The 27,708-nt window shown below is 40.9% G+C and overlaps 1 protein-coding gene across 2 annotated transcripts in view; it reads left to right on the top strand.

Moving 5' to 3' along the window:
* Window positions 1-27,245, top strand: part of LOC106906174 (cGMP-dependent protein kinase 1-like) — a 45,719-nt gene extending 18,474 nt beyond the window's left edge. Inside the window, exons 3-18 of one of the 2 annotated variants that reach the window (XM_014971325.2) lie at window positions 9,193-9,306; window positions 13,780-13,885; window positions 14,186-14,249; window positions 14,328-14,405; window positions 14,491-14,585; window positions 15,128-15,193; window positions 15,760-15,834; window positions 19,965-20,061; window positions 21,522-21,661; window positions 21,832-21,921; window positions 22,992-23,133; window positions 23,329-23,492; window positions 23,584-23,706; window positions 23,791-23,853; window positions 23,926-23,992; window positions 24,104-27,245. In XM_014971325.2, the coding sequence (XP_014826811.2) occupies window positions 9,193-9,306; window positions 13,780-13,885; window positions 14,186-14,249; window positions 14,328-14,405; window positions 14,491-14,585; window positions 15,128-15,193; window positions 15,760-15,834; window positions 19,965-20,061; window positions 21,522-21,661; window positions 21,832-21,921; window positions 22,992-23,133; window positions 23,329-23,492; window positions 23,584-23,706; window positions 23,791-23,853; window positions 23,926-23,992; window positions 24,104-24,202 (1,583 nt within the window). In that variant the 3' untranslated portion in view covers window positions 24,203-27,245. Of the gene's footprint in view, window positions 1-9,192; window positions 9,307-13,779; window positions 13,886-14,185; window positions 14,250-14,327; window positions 14,406-14,490; window positions 14,586-15,127; window positions 15,194-15,759; window positions 15,835-19,023; window positions 19,832-19,964; window positions 20,062-21,521; window positions 21,662-21,831; window positions 21,922-22,991; window positions 23,134-23,328; window positions 23,493-23,583; window positions 23,707-23,790; window positions 23,854-23,925; window positions 23,993-24,103 lie in introns of those variants that run through there. The other variant, XM_014971326.2, reaches the window with a different exon arrangement.
* Window positions 27,246-27,708: the final 463 nt, after the last annotated feature.

The raw sequence follows: 27,708 nt of genomic DNA, 5'->3' as shown, positions 1-27,708 counted from the left end.
TCAAACATGAGGTATAACGAACACATCTGATGAAGTATCGATTCCCTTGGTTTAGGCATACCTGAAGGAGTCAGAATTTTACTACGATACCTAATCCCAACATATTAGTGGGTCAAAATCAACATTTAATAAATCTATTAAAGTATATATTCCATACTATGAGGTTCATTGTGAATGCCTCCCAGCTCCTTGATGTCACTGACATAATGTCAAATCAATAGGACTGATCTAGAAGAGCTAGAAAAACTGAAAAAAAAATATGATTGTTATTAAATTCCGATGAAGGACAGGTGTACCACACAACTGTGTACACGAACCACTTCTGTTCTCAAATGTACAAATGAACACAGAGAGATGAGCGGGGGAAGATAAAATAGTCAGAACACCGGGAGAGCAACTAACACGTGAGAGCGGGCGGCACAATCCGGGATATTTACGGGAAAATTATAATACGTGCTTGGTCAGAATATGATAGAAATAAGTATGAAAACTAATAACTTACCGAACAAGGTATATTTATATTTCCATGGGTTTCATGTGAAATACAGAAGTGTTGTTTCTTGACTGCAGAAAGTCAAGAAACTTTCTGCAGATGAAGTTACGTCATTCGGCAGAAAATACATATTTTCCAAATGAAAGTACTTCTTGGACTTTTATTGAAGTATTACTCTCCTTTGACATACATTTACATCACGTTAGAATAAATGCAATGCAGATTATTCAGGAAAGGAAATGGGAAAAATCGGACTTATAACCATTATTTGAATGGAGAGGATAATGTTTGGCCGGGGGTGGAGCCCCCTATCGGCTAAATAAGGTATTGAAGCTAGTAACCGTATTTTTAAACGTCGCACACGGACGTTCAGATGCAGACTTTCTAAAAGGACAAAAATAAAGATTTTGTCAAAAAAAAATATTAACCACCATAAAGGTTTTAAAGATATTAAAATTGATTAAATAAAATTACAGCATAAATATATTTTTTTCTTTCATAACGCGCGAAAGTTCGGAGCGAAAGTCAAGTCCGAACATTTGACGTTCGACTTTCAGAGGACGTTCGGCCGACGTAGTCTTAACATTTGCTTGCTAGCTGGGTTCGTGAGCACGGCGGGAACGGGGGAGTAAAAAACAAAACGGTAGCTTCTCGGTCAAAACGGGAGACTTGACAGGTGTGCGCCGATCAGAGTGAAAAGGTTCCAGCTGCAGGATTTATACTCCTGGCTCTTTGTTTGCTTTGTGTTAAACATGGTGAATTAATGTAGATTTTGCGCCCACCAGTGCTGAATGCTCTCTGTCGCCGTGGATCCTTACAGACGTGCGTTTCAGGAGCAGGGGCGGAAGTTTAGGGAGCACGAGGGGGCGCAGATGGCGGCTAAATATAAAGACTTCTGTCACAGGAAGAGGAAGTGATTCCCCCCCCCCCAAAAAAAAAACAGCACGAAAAAGATGAGGTTGGTATCTTATGTTGAGTGTGTGTGTGTGTGTATTTGTGTATTTGTGTGTGAATGTGTAAACATTACTAACATGATCCTCATTATTTGTGGTTTGGCAGAAGAAACAGATGCAGCAGTTTTGTCTCATGATGTCACACACACAGAGAGAGCTTTGTGGTGAATGCGGTTGCTTAGCAACATGTTGGCTAATCATTTTATTATTGGAAATCTACAAATTTGGAATCAGTTATTTAAAACTAAAGCAAAAAGAAAAAAAAATACACAGTGAGGCAGGGAGAGTGGCGAAAATGGACAAAAAACCCCCGAATGCATTCAAAATAATCAGAAAAAAACATTAGAAAATAATGTTTGAATTCAATTAAGTCCAAAAATGTCCTCCATAGAAACATCAAAAACTCAAAACTTTTAGATGAGAGAAATGTTACAGTCCGAAAACGCAGAGTATTATTCATCCACAGTTCATGTCAAATGATCCGGTCATTGTTTTGTGTCACGGCATGAGACTGCATGGTAGACAAAAAAATAAATTAGAAGACATGAAGGAATCTGTGACAGCTCAGCAAAGATGTGAGAAAAGTGCAGGAACAGATAACATCATGATGACATCATCCAGGCTACTGTCTTTGAGCTGAGTGAGATCAGATTAAGGCAGCTGATATTAAGCTTAAATAAGATCCGAATTTTACCAAAATGAATCGTCTGGCTTTTAAAACACTATGTTCAGTGACTGTATTTCTGCAAAGGATGCAACTAATCACAGGTAGGAGTACATTTAAAAAAACATAATTGTGGTTGAGTGATTATGTAATCTACCATCAATTAATAAAAAAACCTAATTAATCAAATTAACAAATCAATTAAAACTATTCCAGCTAGTCACAATAAAAATATGTATTTTATACATAATGTATAAGTGAACAATGAACAATAAATTTGAAGCTAGACAATAACAATTTAGTGGAGTTAATTTTCTTCATAAAAAGACTGAATCCCGTGACTACACGTAGGATATAAATTTAAGAATATAATTTTAATTAAATATTCGGCAATATCATGGAAAGGAAAATGGTTAGTTATCAAAATGATTTTCTAAATTCTTTTCAACAAACCGGGTCAATAAATACAAAAGATTTTCAGAAACGTTGACTGATAACCTTTTCTTGTATGTCGTTGAGCTTTATTGTTTTTTATTATGAATAAGTATACTCTCAAGTTGTTATTAGGTTATTACTACAATATTTAGCAGAGTTTCACTAAAATTCAACACAAATTAAACAAATTGCTTACAAATTGATTTCCTGTATCTTTAATTCCCCCCATTATCGCCCTGAGTTTCTCTCCCTTATTATCCTGTTACCCAATCAGAGTAATTATGTTGACATTTTTAATCACCCGACCGTTGCTTTTTGTGAATATGCTATTTGCTGCAGAATTATTTCCAAATCTGTCATCAGTGAATCCGGCACGAGGATCCTGACAGAGCCTCGGTGTTTTACAGTTTGCAGCAGAGCCTCTGAAGGTTAACTGGTTTTCCGCTTTGTTCAGACGATCTTCTCTCAGGCCGAGAAGCTGCCGTTACCTGCAACGAAAGCAGGAATTAATTTTCACTCCAGCTAACGAGACGCAGCGCTTAGCGGCTCACTGCTGTCGGCCATCGTTCTGAAAGCTCTCCCGCTGCTGTAATGAGCTCCTGAAGCCTCAGCCGCTGTGCTTTTCTTCCTTACAGTGATTACAGGAACAGAGACATGAGCGGAGGAGGTCTCACTCTGATCTGTGTTTGTTTGTCGTGGTGAGAGCAGTTGAGGCTCCTTACATGGATAAGTGATTACACACACACACACACACACACACTGCTTCGGGCTTTCCGGAGCAGCAAACAGATTGTGTTTCAAACGTCAAGCCAGAATCTAGCAGCTGCTTCTGTGACTCACCTGGATCCGAGTTCTGGCTGAATCACTAAAAACAAATTCGTCTGATCGAGTAAAAGATGTGTATCTGTTAAGCAGGTCTGTGGGTCAAACCCATTTGGATTATTACAGACTAGGGCTGAAATGATTAATCAGATTAATTGTGATGAAATGATTGTTGACATAATCATCAACTTATATGGTAATTGGTTAATTGTTAACCATAAAAGGCCATTTGCTGAAAGAACAACATACCCGGAGTAGTAATTACGTCAAAACTATACAGAAAATATACTGATTTAGCATTTAAGATATATATATATATATATAACAACTTTGTCTGTAAATATATTCTAGCCAGAACCCCTCAAAGGTCCTGGTTTTAGTTTAGCTTCTTTCAAAAAAAAAAAACTTCAATTCAAATAAATATTCAAAATATTATCCCTACACTATACACTCAGCTTCGTACATTGATGATGCCAGAAGCGTACACTTTGTTTATTCGCATCTTTTAACGCATTTCTAACACCATATTAAAAAGATTTAAGTGGTTAAATATAAAATCTGCAGAATGTGCACATCAAGCGTGAAACCACTCAAACAATGTGTAATTTTACTCATATTTCAAGCTTTCCACTGGGTCAGAATCATGCATACAGTCACATTGTTACATTTGGTTGTAGGCATTGGCGTTCACTAGAAAAATCTCACATCAGACTCCACAGAATGTCCCCCCCCCCTTTTCTATAGAGAAGGTGGACAGAGTGACAGAGCAGCAAAAGGACAAGTGTGGGCGCACGTTTCAGTTCAGCCTGGCAGAAGTCAAACTCTCAGTCGGTGTGGCAATTACTGAGAGATTTGACTGGCCATGCAGCTGTTACAGTAAGTGATGCGGACTGGCAGAGAGAGGGGAAAATCGTTCAAATGCTACAGCTAATAGCATGCACCGCCGTGCCGATTTTTTTCTGATAACTGCCTTCTGTTAAAGTACGGAACGTTTGAGGAATGCTGTGGATTTTAATTGAAGAGAAACATAAACAGGAGCTCAAACTCCTGTTTGTTTTTTTAGGTTGCTTGTAAATTCCGATTTCAGTCCTGTTATTCATCTGGCCTAACCAAACGACCGGACCGAGACCCGCTTTTTGAGTCGATCCCAGTCTGCTTTCAAACAAACTCTGGTGCGGTCCACTTCTGGTCTGAATACAGACCGGCCTCCATGTAGTTTTGGACTTTATGAGCCACTATTGCCGGGCAGTTGCTAGCGCTACCGTTGATAAAACCGAAGCCGTACCTGATCTGCCGTTTTCTGCACGTTGTCTCTTGTTGCTCGCAGCTTCCGTTTTTACAGACGGCTTTGCAAAATTAGAAATACCCCATGGTGGAGCCAGCATACGAATGAGCTGCTAATTACATTCAAAATGATATTACAATGTAATTGTGCACAACAAAAAACACAGCAAGTAATTTCTGTTAAATGGGAGCAACGATCGTCACCCACGTGGCTGTGTTTGCAGTGAAAGAAAGCAAAAAAAGACTGCTTTTGGTCCTAAACAAACAAGGGACCAAAGCAGACTTTCCTGGTGGGAACACATCCTCTGGTGAAATAATTCAGTTCACGCAGAGAGTTTAGACTAGCAGCCAAACACAGACAAGGGAGGAAGGAACAGACGTCTCAGCATTTCTTTGTCTTTCTAAAGGAACTTTTCTTTAAAATATAAATGAGCTGATTTTTCACTGAAACTTCTAGAAGAGCCATATTTAACATGCGATGACTTAGCAATGTGTTCGCTGGCTTGGAAACAGGAGGAGACGCTGCTGCAGGGCTGCAGTCCAAACCTCTCACCTTGCGCAGCTCCTGATCCTTCTCTTCTATTTCTGTTTCTTGTTGCTCTTTTCTTCCTTTCTTCCGCTGTCGGGCTGAAATCAGCAGAAGCAGTTGCGTGTTTCCAGTTCTGTTAGATTTTTGTTCTGGGATCGTGAGACTCATAAACAGAAGACTCTCAATCACACAGAAAACCGTGTGCACAGTCACAGTTGGGCTTAAAGAGATTAAGGCACTGGGCACCAACACAAGCAGTAGCAGTTAACAGTTTGAGTCGTTAAGCCCAAAATAATCTCAGTCTGATATTTCTAATATAAACATACAGTAAACATGATCACGGATGAATACTGCAGCAGTTAATTTATTCTCGTTCAGCACTTCCAGAGACAATCAAACAAGGGTTGTTGTAACCATGTTTGCTGTGAATTCATACTGATGTTATTATAGCTGTTGTGTTTCCCCAAAGACCAGTTCTGACTGTTAGAAATGTTGAAAGACGATCCAGTCTGATCCATTTACCGACTTTTCTTTCTTCTTTGGTTCTTTAGTCCTTCAGCTACTGGAGGATCTGGATCAGATCTTGGAGCACCCGACGAGGGTTCAGCTGCAGCTTGCGATGAATGTGTGTGTGTGTGTGTGTGTGTGTGTGTGTGTATGCGTGTATTTTTCAGTGCGATGATCATTACAGCCTGTGATTATGGCAAAAGATCCTGTGTGTGTTTATCCTGTTCGATAAAACGATTGTCTCCATCTGCTCTGTGTGTTAGAGACACAGCAGGGTTAATTATTGCTCCGTGTGTGTGTGCGTGTTTTTGTTTGTTGTGTGTTTGTGTGCGTGTGTGTGTGTGTGTGTGTGTGTGTAATGCCAAGCAGATAATTTCTTTCCTAGCAGGTAAAAGAAAAAAAAAAGAAACAGCTTAGACTATTCCATTTTTCCTTCTTGGAAAAGATCCATAAGTCATCACGTTTTTATCTGAACTGAATCTGCTGTTGAGTGAGAGGAAATCTGCTGCAGCTCTTCTGCAGCAACACAAACAGCCAGACCTTAAACCTCTGTTGTGGCAGAGAGGTGGAGCTCACCGATGGTACAACTGAAGCTTCAGTCGCCATTGCCGGGAGAGATTTCCTCTAAAATTCACCTAAACACATAAAACTTGAAGTCTTCCCCTGACTTCCTGTCTTTCTCTTTAATCTGTATTACATTTCAGTAATTCATGTTCCTGGACTTAAAAAGCTTCCGTTCTGAAGTTTAATTCCCATTTTTGAAAAGTTTTCCGATGAAATGCTCTTCAGCAATTATAGTTGATACATTATATGAAAGACCCACTTCCTAAACTAAACAGACTAAACACAGTCTTGTCACTATGTTTACATTCTGTTGCCACTGCTGCAGCCCAGTTTTACTCAGAACTACAAAATTCCAACTTTATAGTTGAAAAAGAAAAATCAACTGGAATGCCCTACAAAGTTGCATTTCGTAATGAGAAACTGGGACTGCCTCCATATTGAAACTGACTTGCCGTTTCTCGCCTGGACAGTAATAAGATGAGTTGGAAGCATCTCAGTTTTACATGAAAGAGTGTGTGTCTAAAATCAGTGTCACATGTAGCACCTGAAACTTTAAACTGAAGAAATTAAAAGTGGGGTTAGATTATGGAAAGTAAAGTTAAACTGATGCTTTTTATTAAACAAGCAATGCCTACGAGCGCCGCCATGTTGAAATACCGACTTCTTGACTTGAATGTTATCGTCGATGTGACATCAAAACGCATCTCCGACTTCCGGGGTATCTGGAACGCTCAAATGGTGACTCTTCTTCTTACAAGCCATTATGAGATAGCATTTCTTAGCTGTGACAACAGTGCCCTCCGGTGGAGAAAGAATTAACATTACTGCACCAATGCTAAAAAGATGCTGAAAAACACAAATGTAAGAATGGTTTAAAAATACATTTATATCCCCATAATCTATTGAGTCATCATTGACTCAATAGATTACCCTCAAGTTGTCCACAGTGGGATTGAATAGGTTAAACGTCAAGTATGTAAACTCGCATGTCCCTCTCTCAGATGGAGCTCCTTCCTCTGGGGGTTCCTAAGAAATCAGAGTGGTTTTACAGTCTGGGTCTGTACTGGGATCTCCTCTTTGAGAGCCAACATCTAGAAAGCATCCATAGGGAGGATTTTTTTTTTTTTTTTTTTATCAAATTAATCATGCCTGACTGCTTTTGAAGTGGAGGAGAAGCAATTCTGCTCTCCTTGACAGAGCTCCTCTTCTTATCCCCAAGGCTGAATTCAGTCTTCATTAAAGGGGGAGTTAATTTCAGCTACTTGTATCCTGGATCTGGTTCTTCAAGTCATAATCCATATCTTAGAACCCATAGGGGATGGTTGAAACGCAAATGGGACAGTAATACCCAGGGCCTTATTTTCCAGCTCAGCTCTTTCTTGATAATAGATGATAGACCTTGATAGGCCGGCGCAACACCCTCATTATTGCAAATGGAGTCTTATCCGTCTTTTCATCTCTGGCTCCATCCTGCCATCAGTCAGGAACACCAGGATACTGCATGAGGCAGAGACTCACCTCTGACCTTCTTCCAGATCCCAGGTCTCAGATTTAATGGCGCACCATAAATCCAGTCAGTCGAAATATTAACAGACAATTATGACTTTCAAGTAACAAATAAAAATGCCAAGTTTGGTTCACAATTTCTCTATCAATTTAGCTCTGCTTCTCCGTCTTCCTGTAAGTATGAGTGTTAATCTTCTGTGAGATGTTCTGCTGATCAGTTGGCAGTTTGATTTATCGATTGTGTCCACTGGTGTTGTATGTCAGTTAATGTCAAAGGGAGACGATTAAACACAAACGCACTCCGTCTTAAGGTTACGTCAGGTCCCTGAATGTTGCGTAACACACCTCCGGTTCACAGAGAGGACCACATCATGCAGGTGCGTTTGTGTTGTTGATTGCCCTGACATTTCTGTTCCCAGCTGCATTAATCCGTCTTCATTAGTGTCAGTCGGAAACGGCAGAGTCCAAATGCCAAGCACCCTGTGTCATACAAAGAAAAGTGACACACGGATATGAAAATCTCTGGGCTGAAAGCGTTCTCACCTAAACGTACCAAGACTTTTGATTGGAAGGCACTTAAGTCAATCAGATCAGCACATATTGTGGCAACAGAGCGGAGTCAGTTGTGTCTAAACTAAATATTCAGGTTGGGAAGGGAAACATTCAGTTGGACAAACAAAGACTTCAACGCTTACACTACAGATATAGCTTCTAGGACAGGGGTCCTCAAATCCAGTCCTTAAGGGCTTAAAATCTCTGCACCAAATAAAAGTAAAGCAATGATTTTCTTTGCCCTTAAGGACTAGATTTGAGGGCTGGTATTCTATAACTTTTAGATATGTAGCTTGTTCAAAAGATCAGATTCAAATGGCTGTATTAGCTCCTCAGTTCAGTCAAGTTTTTTCAAAGTCCTGCTAATGACCTCATCAATTGACTCAGCTGAGACTCATCTAAAAGTTGCAGGACACTGGACCTTGAGGAAGTGCCCCTATTCTGGGGGTTGTTACTGAAAGTCACTGATGCCTATCCATTGTAGGACACTTACAGAGATGGAAGTTACTCGGCTAAAGAAAAAAGCCTTTATGGCCTGAGAAGGTAGATTTGTCATCAACCGTGACCTTAACTTTTGCTGTTAACTAAAGTGCTTAAGTTTTGTTTTTCTTTTGGTTCTGACAAAGTTACTGAGAGGAATTTTTATTGGTTTGTTGACTCCGTATGAGTTACGATTCCAGAGAAAATCGCTGTTCTTAATCCATCAACCTGCAACCTGCAACCATGAACACTCATCCCTCCTTGTAACTCTTCACGAGAACGAGGAAGCTTCTGCATGCTGACTTGAGACCGACAAATACCAAAGGTCTATATTTCCCATTATGCGTCTGGGCAGAAGTGCTTGTTTGACAGTGACAGATTGTCTTCTGTGTGTCTGACCCAGAGGGGAAGGTGGAGGTGACCAAAGAGGGGATGAAGCTGTGCACGATGGGACCGGGGAAGGTTTTCGGAGAGCTGGCCATCCTCTACAACTGCACCCGGACCGCCACGGTCAGGAGTAAGTATGCTGTTGGAGATCAACAGGAACAACATTGTAAAAAAAAAAAAAAAAAAAAAAATCTACTGATCTACGTCTCAATTTTTGCTGCTGTTCTTCTCTGAGAAAATCAGCAGAGAGATCACATGGAAGAAAAAAGCACCTGATCACATCTGTGTAATTCATGTCGCACGACCCGAAACAGGGGGAAAAGAAACGGAATTGAAAATGGAAGTGATCCCCCGGTGTTGTTTTGTTGCTGCGCTGAAACCAGCTGACAGTCTACTGTTGTTTGCCTTGGTATCACGAACAACATCTCTGCAGGAGGTTAAACAGAAACAACGTGCGGGGATCGCTCTTTCCAGCTCTGTAGGCTTAAATTTAAACTTCCAATTTGTAGCGTTGGCCTCAGACCGACTACTGAGGCGGCAGATGGTGGGGTTCCTCTGCGTTCTTCTGGGATTCGATTTGATTCTCTTCCTGATAAGGAGGGAATCCAAAGAAACAGTTTAGAGACTCTGATAGAGTTGGCAGCATTGAGCTGATGTGACTCTAACCAATATTTCTGAGTTAAAAAAAAAAAAAAAAAAAAAAAACTGAAATATTGCTGCTGGAATCAGCTTCCCTGCTGGTGTTTTCTTCACCAACGCGAAGCCGGAAGAGTCGGGCTTCCAGAGGGAGCTGATCAGAGTTCAGCTGAAGAAACGAATCTGAACACCATCCGACAGCACCGCCGTGTCTAAGTGTGCACGTCCAACTTCCTGTCAGCTCTTCCTGGTGGAACGATCGCTAAGCAGCTGTTGCCAAGCAACACCATCCGGTCCGGCCAACCCGTTTTGGCACCTGTGCGTCTCTTGGCAACAGGGCTGGGTTCCACATGATTTGTTTGCATTTTCAGATGCTTTCTGCTTGTTTCTCACATTAACACGTTGAGCCCGCTGCATTAAATCGCCTCTGTTTCATTTCATAGCACGGCTCTGAATATTCAGTTTCATGATCAGATCTGATTATGCTTCAGCCCTACTGTGCTGACTCAAACCTCAACAAATTATTCTTCTCCTACGTGTTTGAGCCTCCGTCTGGTCTATTCTGGGGGTTTTCAAACTTTGTATCTTTTTTTTTTGTCTAAATATAAAACTGGCAGAGATGAAAAGATGCCAGCAGCTCTACTTAGCCCATCTGAGATCACTGCGCAAATGTCCAAATCTTGGCTTATGGGGTCTTTCTGCGTGGAGTTTGCATCTTCTCTCCATGTATGCGTGGGTTCTCTCCAGGTACACCAGCTTCCCTCTAAAGTCCAAATCTACATTACTCAGAATGGAAGAAAACTCAGCTCAGACAGAGAGATTTCAGAGAAGGAGACAAATTAGCCAACTGGTTTTATTTGCAAGTCATAAAACATTTGGAAACCTTTGTGTGAGGGAAAAAATTGAAAAAATGTTGCGGGGATTAACAGTGGTGTTAATTGCCGAAATCGAGATCAGTTTATTACACATCATGTCTCACGCGGCTGCAGCTGAAACTCTTGTGTTTCACAATGATGTCGCAGAGTGATGCATCACTCTCAGAGACTGTCTTTGATTGAGCTCAGATGGTTTCTTTCCTCGATCTTCGCCAGAGATCTTCATTAGGTGTTGCAACCATCAAGGCAATGAGCCAATTAAGTCAGAAACAAAACCTCAAAAAAATCGTGATCGCTCTAAGTTGCCCCCTCTTATGAGTGTACTTAGGTGTGAATTTGTGTGTCTATTGGTTGATTTGTCTGTCTCTGTGTTGTCCTTTGTTGGACCGGTGACCTATCCAGGATGCACCCCGCCTCTCGCCCAAAAGACCACTGGAGATAAGCGCCATCCCTCTAGCCCACATGACCCTGCAACGATATGTGGGTATAGTCAATGGGTCAGTGGATTGATCTGTGGAACCGACCACTTGGTGTTTGGGTCTAAACCTCAGGTTCGGGGAGCTTTGCTGGGAAGAATCCAAGGAAAGGGAGACACTGTTGTGCATCAGTTTGCATTGTTTCTTTCACAGTTTTCTATAAATATGAAATGAAAGTCAAAATTATTCACACAGGCTTAGATTTGAAGTAGTTTGAAGATCTTTTATTTTACAAACAAGTTCCTTATGTTTGAAGGGAATAACATTTTTGGAGCAGTCCGTCCAGAATTAAAGGCTCTCGAATAAATAATCATCATTCCATTGAAAAACAAAAGGCTTAATTGCTGTACTGCCAATAGATTTTTCTACTGGTTATATATGAAACAGCATATGTATTGTTTCTGGACATGGTACAGTGCTTTCACTTGGTGAGTTGGTCCAACTAGACATGGATTCAGAAAATCCACCAGTATATCCAGGAGCATCATCAGAATCTGACATCCTTCAAAGCATCCAGAAGGTTTCAGAAGCTCTAAAAAAAAAAAACACATGATCTGAGTTTGATATTCCTGTTTACGTTTTTTACACAATTATTTCCAGGTTCCAGTTGTAAAGTGTTTTTTATTAAAAGCAAAAATGCATTTACGGCTTTCAGAAAATAATTTTAATGTCTATTTGAGCTCTTACCCACAGAAACCTCCTCACTTAGCGCCCACATGTCCGCACAGCGTTTATTTATAACCCAGCTGAGCTTCTCTTCCCCTCACACTCGCTCACATTACGATAAACACACAGAGGCACAGTTTGGGTTCTACACACAAACGTTGTGCTTTCTGGACCTCCACAGACACAAAATCACACTCACTTAACCTCTGAATGTGATCATTTACTCTCCATCCTTCAGCCTGGAGGCCTCACAGTGACAAGGAAGCAGAGAACTATCCTCACTGCTGTGGCTGACGGAAGTAAATGTGTTGGTGTTCTCTAAAAAAACAAAAAAAAAAAAACAGTCTCTCTCACACAAACATCATTAAAGTGCAGGAAGTTTCTGAGTTCCTGCGTCTCCACAGTAACTGCCTGCAACTTTAAGCAGAGGCATCGTAACCATGGCACCCAGGTCTGTCAGTGGACTTGTTGAGGATTATGGGATGTAATAAGTTTTGGCTCACCTTTTGTGAATTTGTGAGCACTTTCCTTCAGTTCCTAAGCCTGGAGTTGTCTTTGTCCCTTGCTTTCAAGTTTTCCTATTTTATACTCACTGTTTTTCTTTTATTCATCCCACTAAATCACTATCAGTTCATTTGCTCCATTCACTCCAGTTACATTTATTCTCTGTTCTTCGTTTCATCTTTACATTCGTATTGTGTTACCTCTGTCCTACTTTTCCATCCGTCCTCCACGTCTTTCTGTCTTTCCTTCTCTCCTTCTCGTTTGAGTCAAGTTTTGATGTTTCCCTCAGAGATTTCCGAGATGAAGGACGCTGTGGCACGATCTGAAATGACCACAGATTTCTCAGGAGGATGAAGATTCTGCTGTGGCTCAGTCACAGTTATTTCCCCGACCCCCTGTTCCTCGGTTCCGGTTGTGCGGGGAATTGAACCAAGCATCACCGTGGAGCAGAGCCCTCAGAGAAATCTGATCCTCTCTGTCACAGACAGGTGTCAGAGGGTTTTTCTGGTGATTTTGGTTTTATTCAGACAAAGCTCTGTAAGTTTGACTCCGCAGAGATTGGTCCGTTTTCAAGGACTTCGGACTGACTTGGTCAGGCTGCAACTCATCGTGGAGTTCAGGCTCAGATCGCAGAAAGAAACCATCTGATCTCTTATTGTTTTAAAGCATCACTTCAGAAGCAAAGTGAGACATTATGTGGAATAAACTGATGTCAGTTTCAGGAATCAACATCATTTTAACACGTTGAAGTATTCTCAACCTTTTTTTCCCCCCCGAAAATTTCAAGTTATTTTATGACTTGAAAATAAAATCCATGTGGTTAGTCAGGCAACTCCATCAGTGATGAATTTGACTTCCCTGTTGCAGCATTTCTCAGTCTCGGCTGAGGTTTCTACCGTAGGTTTGATGAGTTTCGGCAGATCTCAGACGGAAGATGTCACCAGGAGCCTGAAATATGGCCTCCACCACCAAAAAAATAAATACTACCTGATGTTCACAGACATGTTAAATAGGCTGAGCGATGTGAAACCAAGGTCCGGTGTTTGTTCGTTACATAAAAAAAAAAAGCCCCCTGCTGTTAAACAGACTAAAATTTGTTACTAGGCAACAACATCAACTCAGTGCTCACAGTATAAAAGTAGCCCAGATCACATTAAAGTTTGTCTGTTGGTCACAAACAGAACCTGAACGCCTGATTACACCTGGACTGCAGATTTGAACATCTGACACACACACAAACACACGCACACACACAGAGAGAAGAGTGTGGTTTCCATGACAACCTGTGCATGTTTTGTGCACGCACATCGTGGCACGATTTCAGGTCTCATCTGATGCTAACGCACAGTTTAAAGATGAACATGAAAGCCCACGTGCACACAACTCTGAGCACGTACATGCAGAACCAGCAGCTCTGTGTTTCAGCTCTCATTGTGTGCTTTTCAGCTCTGATCCATGTGAAGCTGTGGGCCATCGACCGGCAGTGCTTTCAGACCATCATGATGAGAACCGGACTCATCAAACACTCTGAGTACATGGACTTCCTGAAGAGGTGATTGACTTAAGAGATGCATGATCTCATCAACACGCGCACAGATAAAGTCAGTGGCTCCAGAACCAGTTTAATTCATTAAATTCATTGTTTTGAACGGCGAAACTTCTCCAAAGCAAAACCTTCCCCTTGTGTAGACGCAGCGGCTGATAGTCCAGACTCCTTTAGAAAATGTCTTTAATATGTAACATTTTTCAGTGAGCATTCAGAAACCACAAACACCAACTGAAGCAACGCAAACACTTCAAATGCAGAATTTGCGATTTAAGATCAATTAAGAATGGATTTCTCTCTGCGCAGCGTTCCAACCTTCCAGGGTCTTCCAGAGGAAACCCTCAGTAAGCTGGCGGACGTCATGGAGGAGGTGAGTCCGTCATCTTACTCACCGTCTCTCCTTCGTCTGCTGGGAATCGTCCAATCAGACAGCTTACTCTGTGTCCAGACTCACTATGACGACGGAGAGTACATCATCCGACAGGGAGCACGAGGAGACACCTTCTTCATCATCAGCAAGGGGAAGGTTCGGCCGCTCTCCTCTTATTAAATGACTGTGACATCATCATTTATGTTAAGAAAACCTGCTGATTAGTCACTCTTCCTGGTAGGTGAATGTGACTAAGGGGGATTCAGCCAATCAGGAGGCCATTCATCTGAGGGAGCTTGGAAGAGGGGACTGGTTTGGAGAGCGAGCGCTGCAGGGGTAAGACCATGTTGCCCTAGACAACCAATGTCACTCCACCTTTCAGCTCCATCAAGTCATCCAAGCATCCTTCCCTACAATGAACCGTTCAAACACCTCCGTGTCTGTCCGTCAGCCCATTGGACGCAACTTCTTCTTAAGAGTTTGATGGACAGCTCGCTCCCTGGCTTCATGTCCATGTGCACGAGGCGCTGCACAGTTTTCAGAATTTCTTTTACATACGCCTTTTCCACTTTTGCTCCATTTTTGTTTTCGAAGTTTGCATAAGTTTGAAAACAAAGACGTTTGAAGTCGATGAAAAGGTTTGTCGTGACAGAATATTTTGAAAATTGTGATTTTTGAAAAATTTTTGAACATATTTGAATTGATCTCAGACCGTCTACTTAAAGCGAGAACTTTATGAGTAGTCACAGACTCTCCAGTGCTCTGAATACAGTTATCTGCTAGGCTGGTGGTTTAATCCCCAATAATGCTGTAAATATATGTGTGTGTGTGTGTGTGTGTGTGTGTGTGTGTGTGCGTGTGTGTGCGTGTGTTTACAGGGAAGATGTGAGAACAGCCAACGTGATCGCTGTTGAGCCTGTCACCTGCCTGGTTATCGACAGAGAGTGAGTGTTCTCCGTAGTTTCAGAACCAAACAGACCTGGACACAAAGTCCGTCTGCCCCGGGTTCAGATTAGTCTTTTCAAGATCCCCCTTTAAAGCTGACCATTTTCCAAACATTGCATTTTAACAGTGGATCTGGTGCATCTTTCTTAAGTCGATACTGCCCTCTGCTGGCTTTCAGGGCAAACGACATGTACTAACTACTACAAATAAGTAATAAAACCTGTCTGGATTGTTCTGGAGCTTGTGGTCCTCCTCACATTTCTCCAGTGGCTCCTCACTGCTACCTAAAACCAATCTGAGTCCTTGCAGAGGGAGTTATAAATCTTCAACAGCTGTTAAAACTCAGTCTTACACATTGAATTTCCTTTTCCACTGCTGAGGTCCTCTCAGGAATGTTGTGTGGTTCAAGGCAGAGTTAGTCCTTTAAGAGCAACACTAATCTAACCTCACTGACTTCAGCTTTACCGGGGCTCTGTCCTGCAAGCATGTCTCTGAAATGGACCGAACATCATGGTGGTTCTCAGATTATTGAAATTAATATATTTTTTTCTCTTTCTCTCTTCAGCTCATTCAAGCACCTGATTGGTGGACTGGACGACGTTTCAAATAAAGTCTACGAGGACGCTGAAGCCAAAGCCAAGTATGTCCGTCAGACAGTGACGGGTCTACAGCGTTATCAGGAAGTTTTCACTCTGCTTTCTAAAAAAAACCCAAAAAACTCTTGATGAAGCATCACATTTTATTTAGTTTCATCACTGCACCAGATCTCTCCCTAAACAACTCTGTTGTGTTGGTGTGAAGATGATCCCCTCGTTAAACTGTCTCCAGCTGTACGTTAATCCCTAATCGGGGCACTCGTGAACTTTCATAAGTGAAGTGGGCATTGAGAAACTACAGGGGGCAAACCAAGCCAGGGGGCTTGTTACACAGCGATACACATAAAATTAGCATTGAATCCAACACAACCTGCATCGAAAACACACCTCCAATACTGTTATTAATAAACAACCCAGATCTGGTGGGCAAATCAACAACAATTCTCATCTTTTTTCACCTTAAATTAATTAACCACTTAATCCCACAGACTGTCTGCCACCATTACATCAAACCCTCGAGCTGCTGTCTGTCAAGGGTCGACCGTTATGTGGGTGTCACTGCTAGCTGAAAAACAGAATAGAAAACAATAAAAAACAGCTCGACTATCGAGGTTAAGAAATAGATCCATAACAGGTGGATGCTTTTGTATTCAGTAGGCTTGATTATTGTATTGGCGTGTTTACTACTGAACAATATAAAAAAAAAAAAAATGGTGTTAGAGTTCTGACCAACATCCGAATCAATTAACATATCCAGACATACCTGTTAATACCTACCTTGACCCCATTTTTAAAAAATAAAACTGTTCTTCATGCTTGTTTTGAATTAGAAAGCGTCTGCTTAGGCTTTTTTTTTTTCAGGTAAAGCTAAATATTTAGAAAGCCTTCATGTCAATGAATCTGTACAGCAGCTGGAATATAATTCAGTCTGACTTCTACCAGGTGGAGGAAGAACCGCTATCGGAGGCGTTTGTGGACCGGGGACACTCGTCCAATCAGGGTTCAGCTGCTGCTGTAAACAAGCAGATTCTACAGTGACGGTCAGGAGTCAACTGACTCCCAGTCATGTAACTCTGTGCAGCTGGACGCTCTCGTGTTTCCTCTTATGGTATAGATTTAATAAGGCACACACTCGCAAACCTGGACTGTTCGACTGTTGCGCACGGCTGTCGCCGTGGCAACGGTAAACAGAAAACAGAGAGGTTGCAACCTGAGTGTGCGTTTGCCCTTCCGAACTCTCTTCCATACAGTGATCTGAATTTGGTTTGGGTTACTTCTGTTGATCCGAGCCGACGGAAAGACCCACAGACATGAAGGGAGAGTTTGTGTTCGTCTTTGGTGGGATTTGTTCTGCAGTTAGAATATCTACTAACTGCAGGGAAAAAGCGTTCAATATGCAAATATGCCCAATTTATGTGAGAGTTGTTCTTTTTTTTTTTTTTTTTTTTAGGATTACTGCAAACAATTTCACATGGAGCTTGATAAGAACATGAAAAGGATAAAACTACAGAAACAACGCTAAATCTCCTGGTGCTGTATTTTGATATTAAATCGCTCCCCTTTGTTTAAGCTTTTTGAAGCCGCTTGTTTTACTCTGTTTGATTTATCCTTGTGTGTCCTTCATGTGCTGTGAAGTCCAAATCCCTTTCTTACCACCACCAACTAATTTTAGACCATTCAAGTGTTTGCCAACAGCAGCTACTGTTTCTGCAGAAACCCGAATCCAGTGCTTGCAGGAAGTGATCTGGTCCTGCATGTACAACTAAAGAGGCTTCAGTTCAGACGTGAAAACATGGGAAACATTGTTCCCAAAAGATACGTGATGATTCTATTGGTCTCTTTCATTCTTCTGTAAAACTTCCAAGAGGTCCCAGCACGCTGTTTACATTAGTTTCGGGTTTGGACATTGACTAGACCCCGTGGTTCTCAATGTGAGGCCTCATGTTTTAGGTGCTTCCCTTTTGCCACACACCTGGCTTTAATAAGTGGGTGGTTAACAGGCTTCTGCACCACTTGATGGCATGCAGAGAAGGGCATGCTGTCATTTTAATCAGGTGTTCTAAAACAGAGACACGTCTAACATATAAAGGGCTGTAGTCCCCCGAAGTCTGGAACTGAGAAACCCTAGACCAGATCATTGCAATATGTTGATTCTGTTTTTGTTTGGCTATTCTGCCGTAGTTGCTGTATTTGGGATCGTCGTCCAGTTGACGTCCAAGTGTGGGCAAGGTTCACGTTTCAGACAGACAGCCTCACATTTGACTCTAGAATTGTTTGGTTGTGGTTCTTGGTCAATTCAACGATAGGAAAAGGTAGAAAAAAGCCCATTCATTACACCTCAACCAGCACTATCTAGGGTTTTCTATAAATATGGTTCTATGCATTGTGGCCAAACCTCTCTACTTTGATCTCATCTGTCCAAAGGACGGTGCACCTTGAGTCTCGCGCTTCATTCAAGTACAGCAAGGAAAGTTATCTTACTCAACAATTTCATACAAGTTTTAGTTGTTAAGTCTTTCTCTGATTGTCCTGTCATACATTTCAACAGTTAAAATGCTGACAAAGTAATGCACTCTCTAATCCAAGAAATGTGCTGGGATGTCAACTCGACAGAAAATGTAAAGAATCTTCTTTTTATTTTATTCTGAACAAATCATGTGCTGTTGATTGTTTGTGGCCAGATTATATGATCTGTTGAGAACCAGGTGACCTGATTTTGTGGCTTGGTTCGATTCAGATATAGAGCTTTGGCTTAAACCCTTTTTGACCCTCACGTGCAAAGGGATTAGAGCTGCCATTGTGACAAAATATTTTTTGTTGTTTGTCAGCTCGTAGCGAGTTATTCTGGGAAGACATGGCGATGCTGGAACACAACGCTTACAGTTATTGGCCTGGTTAAAGTCGGAGTCCGGAGGATTAACAGCCCTAAGTTATGTCAGGTGTATAACACCTGTGGTGCATGCAAACATAAAAGAGCCTCGTTCACACTGAAGGCAGGAACAAACACGACTCCACAGCTGATCCATGGATATGGAAACGCACAGCAAACTGTGAGGGCCTCTGATAATCCCAGAAGAAGAAACCTGGGTGTCCTCTAGTTTTCAGGTTGGGACAGTCTGTGCTGCAGCCTCCTGTCACTCAGCCAGCCTCCTCAATGACTGACCTTCCTTTAGCGGGTGAACCTCTGAGCAATGTTTCCACCTCCTAAAAATACCCGTTAGCAGCAGCAACTCCCACCACTCAGGTCGCCGTGTCAGTAGCTGTTCCAGCCTGGAGGATTCAGCCGCTGCAGACCTGAGGCTCATTTTGACCAAAACCTCTTAGAGTCTTTCCTCAGTTTGGGTTACAGTCCTTAAAGCGTCCTCGGTTTAACTGCTCCGCTTCAGACCTTCTTGTTCTCTTCGTATCAGTCAGAGAAACAAAAAAAGTGATTTTCTTGGAGGTGATGCTGTTCTCAGTCTCTCCTGGATTCTGACAGCAGTTCCTTCACTTCAGGACCAGCCGCTTTCTCTATCTTGATGCACAAACCTCTGGAGGACCCGGCAACCTCACCGCTGCGCCGGTACCTCCACAGCAGAACCCTGCTGATCCACTGCTGCCATCGGCACTACCCGCACCATGTAAACTGGACGTGGAGCTCATCGTTTGAGACGGCTCTGTTGCAGACGCTCTGCCGAACGTTCTCGTGAGGTTCCAGATTTTGCTCCGGTTCTCTGTCTTAGCGTTTTTACATGAGAACTTTTTTTTTCTTTCGTAGAATAACGACTGAAACATCAGTGCATTGAGTTCCATTCATAAATATTCATCGACCGATTAAAGGCGGATTCAGCCTCTAGGTTCAGGAAGAAATAGTTTTTTCCTTATTCCGACCTTATTCAAAATTGTTTCGGAGATGAGAGAGTTGCTTCCCGTCCCAGTGAGGCGGCAGCGGGAACGTCTCCCCAGTCTTCCTTCTACCCCCTCTCACTCCTTCCCCATCACTTCCTTCTCCATCCAGACTTCCAAGAAGTTTCCATTTTTCCACGTGGTAAAATGCTGCAGGTAGGATAGCAGGGTATTTGATTAACTGGAAAGGTTTTTAGCCACTTGTATTCTCCATTGCAATTAGCCTTTTTCTTTGTCTTTTTTTTTTTAAAGACATTCCCACCACATGATCGTGTGTTTACCTTTTCAGGTACGAAGCCGAGAACGCCTTCTTCTCCAGCCTAAAGCTCAATGACTTCAACATCATTGATACTCTGGGAGTTGGAGGCTTTGGAAGAGTTGAGCTGGTACGTCTTGATCTGTACGTGTTCTCCTACTTAATGCCAGTGATTCTCGGGAGCTCAGAGGTGTTTATGGTCTTAAACAAATGTGTTGAGAGGTCGACATCCATCCATTGCTCCATTGGCCATTGTACATCCTGGCCAGTTCGGAGGTCAGTGTTCTAACAGAACAATGAACCAGAAACTATCTGTTCCACACCAGTTTCTGAACAGCGATGAACAAGTTTCAGACAAGGAACCAGTGTAAACTTTGATACCAGTTCCGGACCATTTAATTATTTGTTGAGTCATTTTAAACTGTTTCATTGTCACTGTGTGATAGCAAAGTGTCAGCATCTGTAACTGGAAACCAGTCCAAATGTGGCTGAGGGGGTCATACACCTGCAATCCTGGACCTAAACAGGCTCAGGGATGTTCTGGGTTGGGTTGAGGGAAGCGGAGAGGATGGAGGGATGAGGCATTTGACGCACTGCGGCTCAAGGAGTTAGGTTTCTCTAGGACAGGAGGCGGGGCTGGAGGTGACTGTTGGTTAAAGGGAAAGCCCTGCTGCGGGTTTGCCCAAAAACAGATTAGATTCCAGGCTTGGCGGTTGGGGGGGTCCTCCTCAAGTATTTTTAGTCATTCAGAGTGTAAGAAGGTGAACTCTGACCTCCAGACTCCCTGTCTGACCCAAATGGATTGCTAATGACATCATCGTAACTGAAAATCTGACTCTGCAGGTCCCCTTACTCCCTTTACATCAACATGGACTTAAATCTTCTAGAAATGTTTCTGTTTTGAGCTCTTCTCTGTCATCACAATATATATATATATTTTTAGATATAAACAACAATAATAAAATACTTTTTATACATCTAGTCAAAACACCACTTTGTCTAATAAAAAAAAGAAGAAGTTTCCAACATGTCAGTAAAACCAAAGTAAAGCACATAGTTGGATTTGTCTTTGCTGGGAACCTCTGAGTGGAAACCCGGCTCCAGTTCCCAGTGTTTTTCCGCTGGTGCTAGCATGATAGGGGCGTCACGGGTTGGGGTTGGAGCTCAGGTGTCCCGAAGTGGAGAATCCGTCCAGGAATAGGAATAGATTGTGTCATGACCTACAAGAAGCACAGCGCGGTGTTTACAGCATGAACACTCCTCAGTAGACCCTGACACCCCTCAAGCACATTTCCTGAGTTTTTAACTTCAGAACGCTTAAAAAGTTTCTAAAATAAGCGACTGTATAATCGAAAAGGATAGCTTAAAGAAAGCAGGGCACATTCAACCAGAAGCAGAAATCAGAAAAGAACCACATGCAGGCAAAGCAAATAGGTGTTCAGCTGGTCATTTTTGGACATTGCACAAAGCGATAAATAAAACGCATACGAGCTCTCTCTGCAGGTTGGGAGTTGTGCTGTGACGTCACAGTGCAAATGTTGTGTAGTAATCGATCTTTCTTTCCCTGCTGTGTATCCTGTCTTTGTTTAGGTGCAGCTGAAGAACGAGGAGGCGAAAACGTTCGCCATGAAGATCCTGAAGAAGCGTCACATCGTGGACACGAGGCAGCAGGAGCACATCCGTGCAGAGAAACACATCATGACCGAGGCACACTCGGACTTCATTGTCAGGTCAGAGAACTGTGCGTTTTTATGTCTCATAAAATAATAAATGTAAAAAAAAATAAAATAAAAAAATAGATAAAGGTGCCAGTATAGCATACTAGTCTTTAATTTGTCCTGATGTAAGTAAAGTTGCAGACATGTCGGGTTCCCTCTGTGACTCTACTCTTGGTGTTCAGGTTGTATCGGACGTTTAAAGACAGTAAATATTTATACATGTTGCTGGAGGCGTGTCTGGGTGGAGAGCTGTGGACCATACTGAGAGACAGGTATGATACCTGTCACCAGGATGATACCTGACCGACTAAAGATTTCTTTAACTTTGCTGTCATCACAATTATTGCTCGCTAATTAAAGTAAATTATTTATTACTTCTTTACTATAACATCATTCACCTATTCATGTCAAGAATATGTTCTCTGACGCTCTTGTAATATTACATAATGTATAATTATTATTTGAGAGTGTATTAGATTGTTTTTTAGTATTAATATCTGTATTAGATTAGTTTAGCTTATTTACAATTACTCTATGAATTACAGGACATATTTGGGGAAAAATAATTATGTAATTTTTTAAATAAAATTACGATTCATAGTGAAAATGTATATTTGAAATCCTTTCTTTTTTTTTTTTTGTTAAGTTTACAGTGGATCCCAATATTCATTGGGACCACAACAGCTTGAAAAGAGCTAAAATCCATGAATACTTGAGAATGTCTCTAAATGCTTATAAGTGCATGTTGAATTGATTTAAACACCAAATATACCTTAACATGAATTAATAAGAACAGTAGAAGCCATCTTGTCGCTACCACAGACGCTAATACATTCTATCTTATCTCTGCTCTAGGAAGTATAACCAAACAGCAGCAAATAAATAAATAAATAATTTATTATTTATTTTTAGCACCCCTGAGTTGACTGCTTTGCAAATACTACCCAATAGTATATAACATATTATATTATGTGTTATTTTTGCTTCCCATTTTCTTTTGAATATCATATATTCTATATAAAAATCAACAAATATGCAAATATTTCAGCACCTAATTTGGAGAAACATTCCAAATAAAATAAAAAATATCCACAAATAAGTGAATTCATCAGTTCCAAATCGCAAATAGGTAACAAAATGATTACAAATCTAATTTGTTACGTATTTGAATAAACGGAACAAAACATATTCTTTACATATTGGGTCTGTATTATGCAATCTTATAATTATGTTCATATTTTAAATTAACATTTGAATGTGTAAGATGAAGAATTTAACTGGTATGAAAATGTCTCCAAATTCCAAATGCATTGATCTTTTTCTGCGTCTCTGTTGGTTGCAGGGGTTCGTTTGATGACTCCACCACTAGGTTCTACACTGGCTGCGTGGTTGAAGCATTCGCTTACTTGCATGCCAAAGGCATCATCTACAGAGACCTGAAACCCGAGAACCTGATCCTGGACAGCCGAGGATATGCTAAGCTGGTATGTCCACCGGATCCACGCGGGCTACTTGTGACTCATGTTCAAAAAGCTCCAACCGCTTTTGGCAAATGAACCGAATCTGTGAATCTAAAGTTTTGGTGTTCCAAGAAATTCCAATCACATAACTACTGTCAAGGAATAAACTCCTTGAATGTGTCCAACGAAGGAAAAATAAAAAGCACTGTCCTTTTGCAGGTGGATTTTGGTTTTGCAAAGAAAATTGGATTCTGTAAGAAAACATGGACGTTCTGCGGGACGCCGGAATACGTTGCTCCAGAGATCATTTTGAACAAGGGTCACGACGTGTCGGCTGACTACTGGTCTCTGGGGATCCTGATGTATGAGCTGCTGACAGGCAGGTAGGGATTCCCACACCTTAAATAAAAAAAAACAACAAAAAAAACTGAAATGACCAGTTCGGAGTCCGACAATGTCCGTTTGCGTCTGCAGTCCTCCGTTCTCAGGTCCAGATCCCATGAAAACGTACAACATCATACTGAGAGGCATTGACATGATTGAGTTCCCCAAGAAGATCACCAAAAATGCCGCCAACCTCATCAAGAAGCTCTGCAGGTAGCATGGACTGTTTCCTAAAACACAATTCACTAATTCTGACTCCAAATCAACTATTTAGTCATGTCTTACTTGTATCTGCAGGGATAGTCCATCGGAGAGACTAGGAAATCTGAAAAATGGAGTGAAGGACATCCAGAAGCACAAGTAAGAGAGCTAAAGTGAGCTAAATGTTTACTTTCGATCGTCTGGAAATGAACTGAATGTTTGTGTGTTCAGGTGGTTCGAAGGATTCAACTGGGAAGGACTGAAGAAAGGAACACTAACTCCACCCATCACACCCAAGGTAGGTTAGGAGAAAATCAAAGTCCACTTGGATTGTAACCTTAATGTTCCGAATGAGCCTGTTTTTTGGGAGTTTTTTTTTCCTGGTCTTGAGTTGTACTTTTGCTTCCAGGTGTCCTCTCCAATCGACACCAATAACTTTGACAGTTTTCCAGAAGACACTGACGAGCCTCCGCCCGACGATAACTCAGGATGGGACTATGATTTCTAAACTGAGTCTGCATCTTTGAGACGGTGTTAAAGTTGAAGAACCGCCAGGATGAAGAAGCCAACTGTGGCGGGTTTGTGCTCAATCTGAACTTGGGTCCAAGTGTAAATGGAAGCGCATGGAGAAAGGTTCTCTGGAAGATCGAAGCGATGCAGCGGATCAGCTCTGTTCATTCAAGAAGAGTTGAGCAATGAAGCAGCTCAGCATCCAGAGCTGGGGGTTTACCCTCCGTGGCTTTACTTTCTTGACTCGCTTCTGGTTCTGGGAAGTCGCTGGGCGTGATGAACAGATGAGACAAACAGAGGGCTGCAGACATTTTCTAAGAGTTGTCGTTTAGGCTGCAGAGGGACTCTGAGGGAGTTCTTTCATCACATGGACCTTAGAGGGCTTCTATGAACCCACTTTGTTACTGCAAATTAACTGAACTGGCTGCAAATATAGTGATTCTTGAGTTTGTGTCAAAAAGTGCCGGTTCTTAGCATCTCTTTCAGCTTTTAAAAATCTCACCAGAAAGCTGACAGAGCTTGAATTACCATCTGCTTCCTCTGAAATGCGAAAGATATTAATTCACAATACATCTTCTCACCTGGAGATCTTTTTTTCTTTGTTTTTTTTGGGTTTTTTTATCAACAAGGTTGGGGTTAAAAACAAGGTTTAGCTTGCTTTTCCTGGGAGGTATAATTATTTTTAATTGAGCAGCTCTAACAAAATAAGCAAATAAATGTTTTAAATACTAACATATTTTAATATTATGTGTTTAAATTACAATACTTCAAATATAATTGATTTATTAAATTTAATAAATTGAAAATAAAAAAGATTCAGAACATTTAATTTCTTACTCCCCAGAAATAATTTAAAAAAAATTAGCATTACTCAATCCAAGTAGAATAGAAGTCAGATAGTAGAGGGAAAAAAAACTGTACACTTTATTGATGAGTTTATTTTTTTATATGTATGGCATAAACTGACTGGGTCAGATCTGATTTTATGTCAGTTACAAGAGAGTGAAAATGGTAAAATAATAATAATAGTAATGAAATGATTATGTGAAACTGTTGACCTTACAAAAATGTCTTTCTTCGTCATTGAAAGGTAAATGAACTGAGATCAGAATGGTTTCCCAGGCCTCTTATACTTAAACTTGGTGCATCACAACGTTATTTTGGTAGAATTCTGAAAACTTGCTTTGTTATTAACCTGCCAAAGTCCAACACTGCCCAAAGCCTCAGAGCCCGTTTGTGCATTAGTAAAACAAAGCTGAAGAGTGAGTCCACATTCAGCTCTCTAACTGAGGGCCGGCTTATATACGACGCCTCCAGTGGCAGGAATAACTTCCTTACAGCCACCTTAATGCCTTCAGTCACGACTTCCTTCCTAAAAACTAAAGAAACTTTGAGGATGCAGTACAAGTTTCTGCTCTTTGCAGGTTTTTACACAATTAATCTTTGAGTTGCAGCATGAAACTGATATTAGGTGTCATTTTTGAGTATTCCAACATATACACGCACTTCCAGGTCTCTGTTCCTCTTCAGGTGGTTGTTTGGGAGGTATGCATGGTCAGTATGTGTTTGAAGCAATCTCTTCTGATAATGCTTGCTCCAGTGGCAGTATCAATAATGTAAATCTTGCTCGTTCTGAAATCTACAGAATTTGACAAACACTCAGTTCCAGACACGCAAAGATCTTCTGTTCGTGAACGAATGTCAAAAATGTCCATGCTGAGCTTGAAACTTTCCACTTGACAGGTGTAATTACAAAAACAGTCAGAGATTATGTTTCTATTAAAGAAAAGAAAACCATAGGTTTGTTCTCAAGCATTTCAGATGCATTGTAGTGTTTGCTACCATCTGGTGGGTAAATGTTGCTATTGTAGTTCTCTAATGGTGCTGCGAAAACTTTAAATTCATAGTTTTTTGCCCGTTGTGCCTAAATGTGATGTGAATTATGTGACAGCAACCAGCCCTCTCACTTTAAACTGAAATGAACTAAACTCTTAGAATCTTTCACTTCAATCTACTCAGTTGGCTGTAGTTTTCACTTTGTGCCACTAGATGTCTATGTTTACAAAACACTGTACCTTTAACTCCTATTGCTTCCTTACACAACTCAAGATTTCTGCTGCAGACTGAAATTAACTCTGAAACTGATGACAAATATTGATGATAAGGTTTGCTCTCTCTCTGATCAGTCAGTTCCTGATTCATCCACTAAATACAGGTTTGTTTGTTTTGTTTTTAAAAAGTCAAACGCAATCCCACCTCAAATCAGACGAGGATTAAATGTCAACTTTCTTCATTAAGCCTAAGATCACGGTTGAAAAAGCCGTGGCCGCAGCAAAATAAGCGATGACATGCAGGAGCTTTGCATGCTAACAAAGTTTATGTGAAATACTTTCAACAATTGTGCAATTTTGATGTTCCATTCCTCAAATGAGGATATTTGATCTCTGTATTTTGTGCCGTTTTTAAAAGAGTGAACACCTGTATGTATTTTGTATGAAGCTTTTGTATCATCAGTCAGACTTTACTGCAATATTTTTGTAAAACAATCAGTGTGGCGTGATGTCTCTGCATGACGACAGTGGTAACGGTGTGCGGTTTGCACCAGCAGAGGGCATGGTAGAGCTCAATCGGTAACAATCAAAATGATATGACTTTTATTTTTTTCAGAAAAGTCAAATATAAAGATAGGCTCCTTTTATGTGTTTTCAGTCAGCCAGCATGAGGCCTTAGAGGCACTGACACGATAAAACCCCTGTGTTTCTCAATGTCAGTGAGGTCATGTTGGAACATTAAAGTTTAGTTTTGGACCACAAGGGGAAAAAATGTATATTTAAGTGATGCTATTTTGTGTTTATTGGTGATTTAGTTGTATATTAAGAAATATGTTACTATAGTTTCTATATATTTAATATTTATGTTACAATTGTAGCTGAAGAAACTTTCTGCTTTCACGTCCAGATAACCTTTCTGAGTCTGACTGTTAGAAATCTGAATGCCAAGCTCTATGGATGTGTTTGAAAAATAAAAGGTTCCAGAATAAACTGAAGCGAATTCTTATTTCTCAACAAAGTCAAATCATATTCATATGATTCATATTAACAAGTGAAAAGAAAACAGTTAAATCTGCTGCATTTAAATGTCGAGTGAAGTTTCACTGACATAAGATAGCAATTTATTTCACCCATTTATTTATTTATTTAATTTTGGCTGAAATGGCTATAACAGAGATGGCGTAGTTACTTTGAAAAAGTAACTTTAACTTAGTTAGATTACTGATTACTTGATTGGGAAAGTAACTAAGTTACATTAAAAGTAGCTTTTTTAGTTACTTTCAGCAGCTGCTAACAACAACGCTCTGCCACCTGTGAAAATTATATTGATCTTTGCCAATACTGAATTGCAAGTTATTTTATAATGGTAATATCACTGCCCCCCATTAGTGTGCTGCCTTGCAGGGCAAGAATTTTAGCTTTTTTTTTTTTTAATTGATTAACTATGTTTAGT

Source organism: Poecilia mexicana, unplaced genomic scaffold, assembly GCF_051168715.1.
Source record: "Poecilia mexicana isolate PSO_F unplaced genomic scaffold, ASM5116871v1 scaffold_19, whole genome shotgun sequence".
Lineage (NCBI taxonomy): Eukaryota > Metazoa > Chordata > Actinopteri > Cyprinodontiformes > Poeciliidae > Poecilia > Poecilia mexicana.
This window is presented reverse-complemented; position numbering and strand designations above follow the sequence as displayed.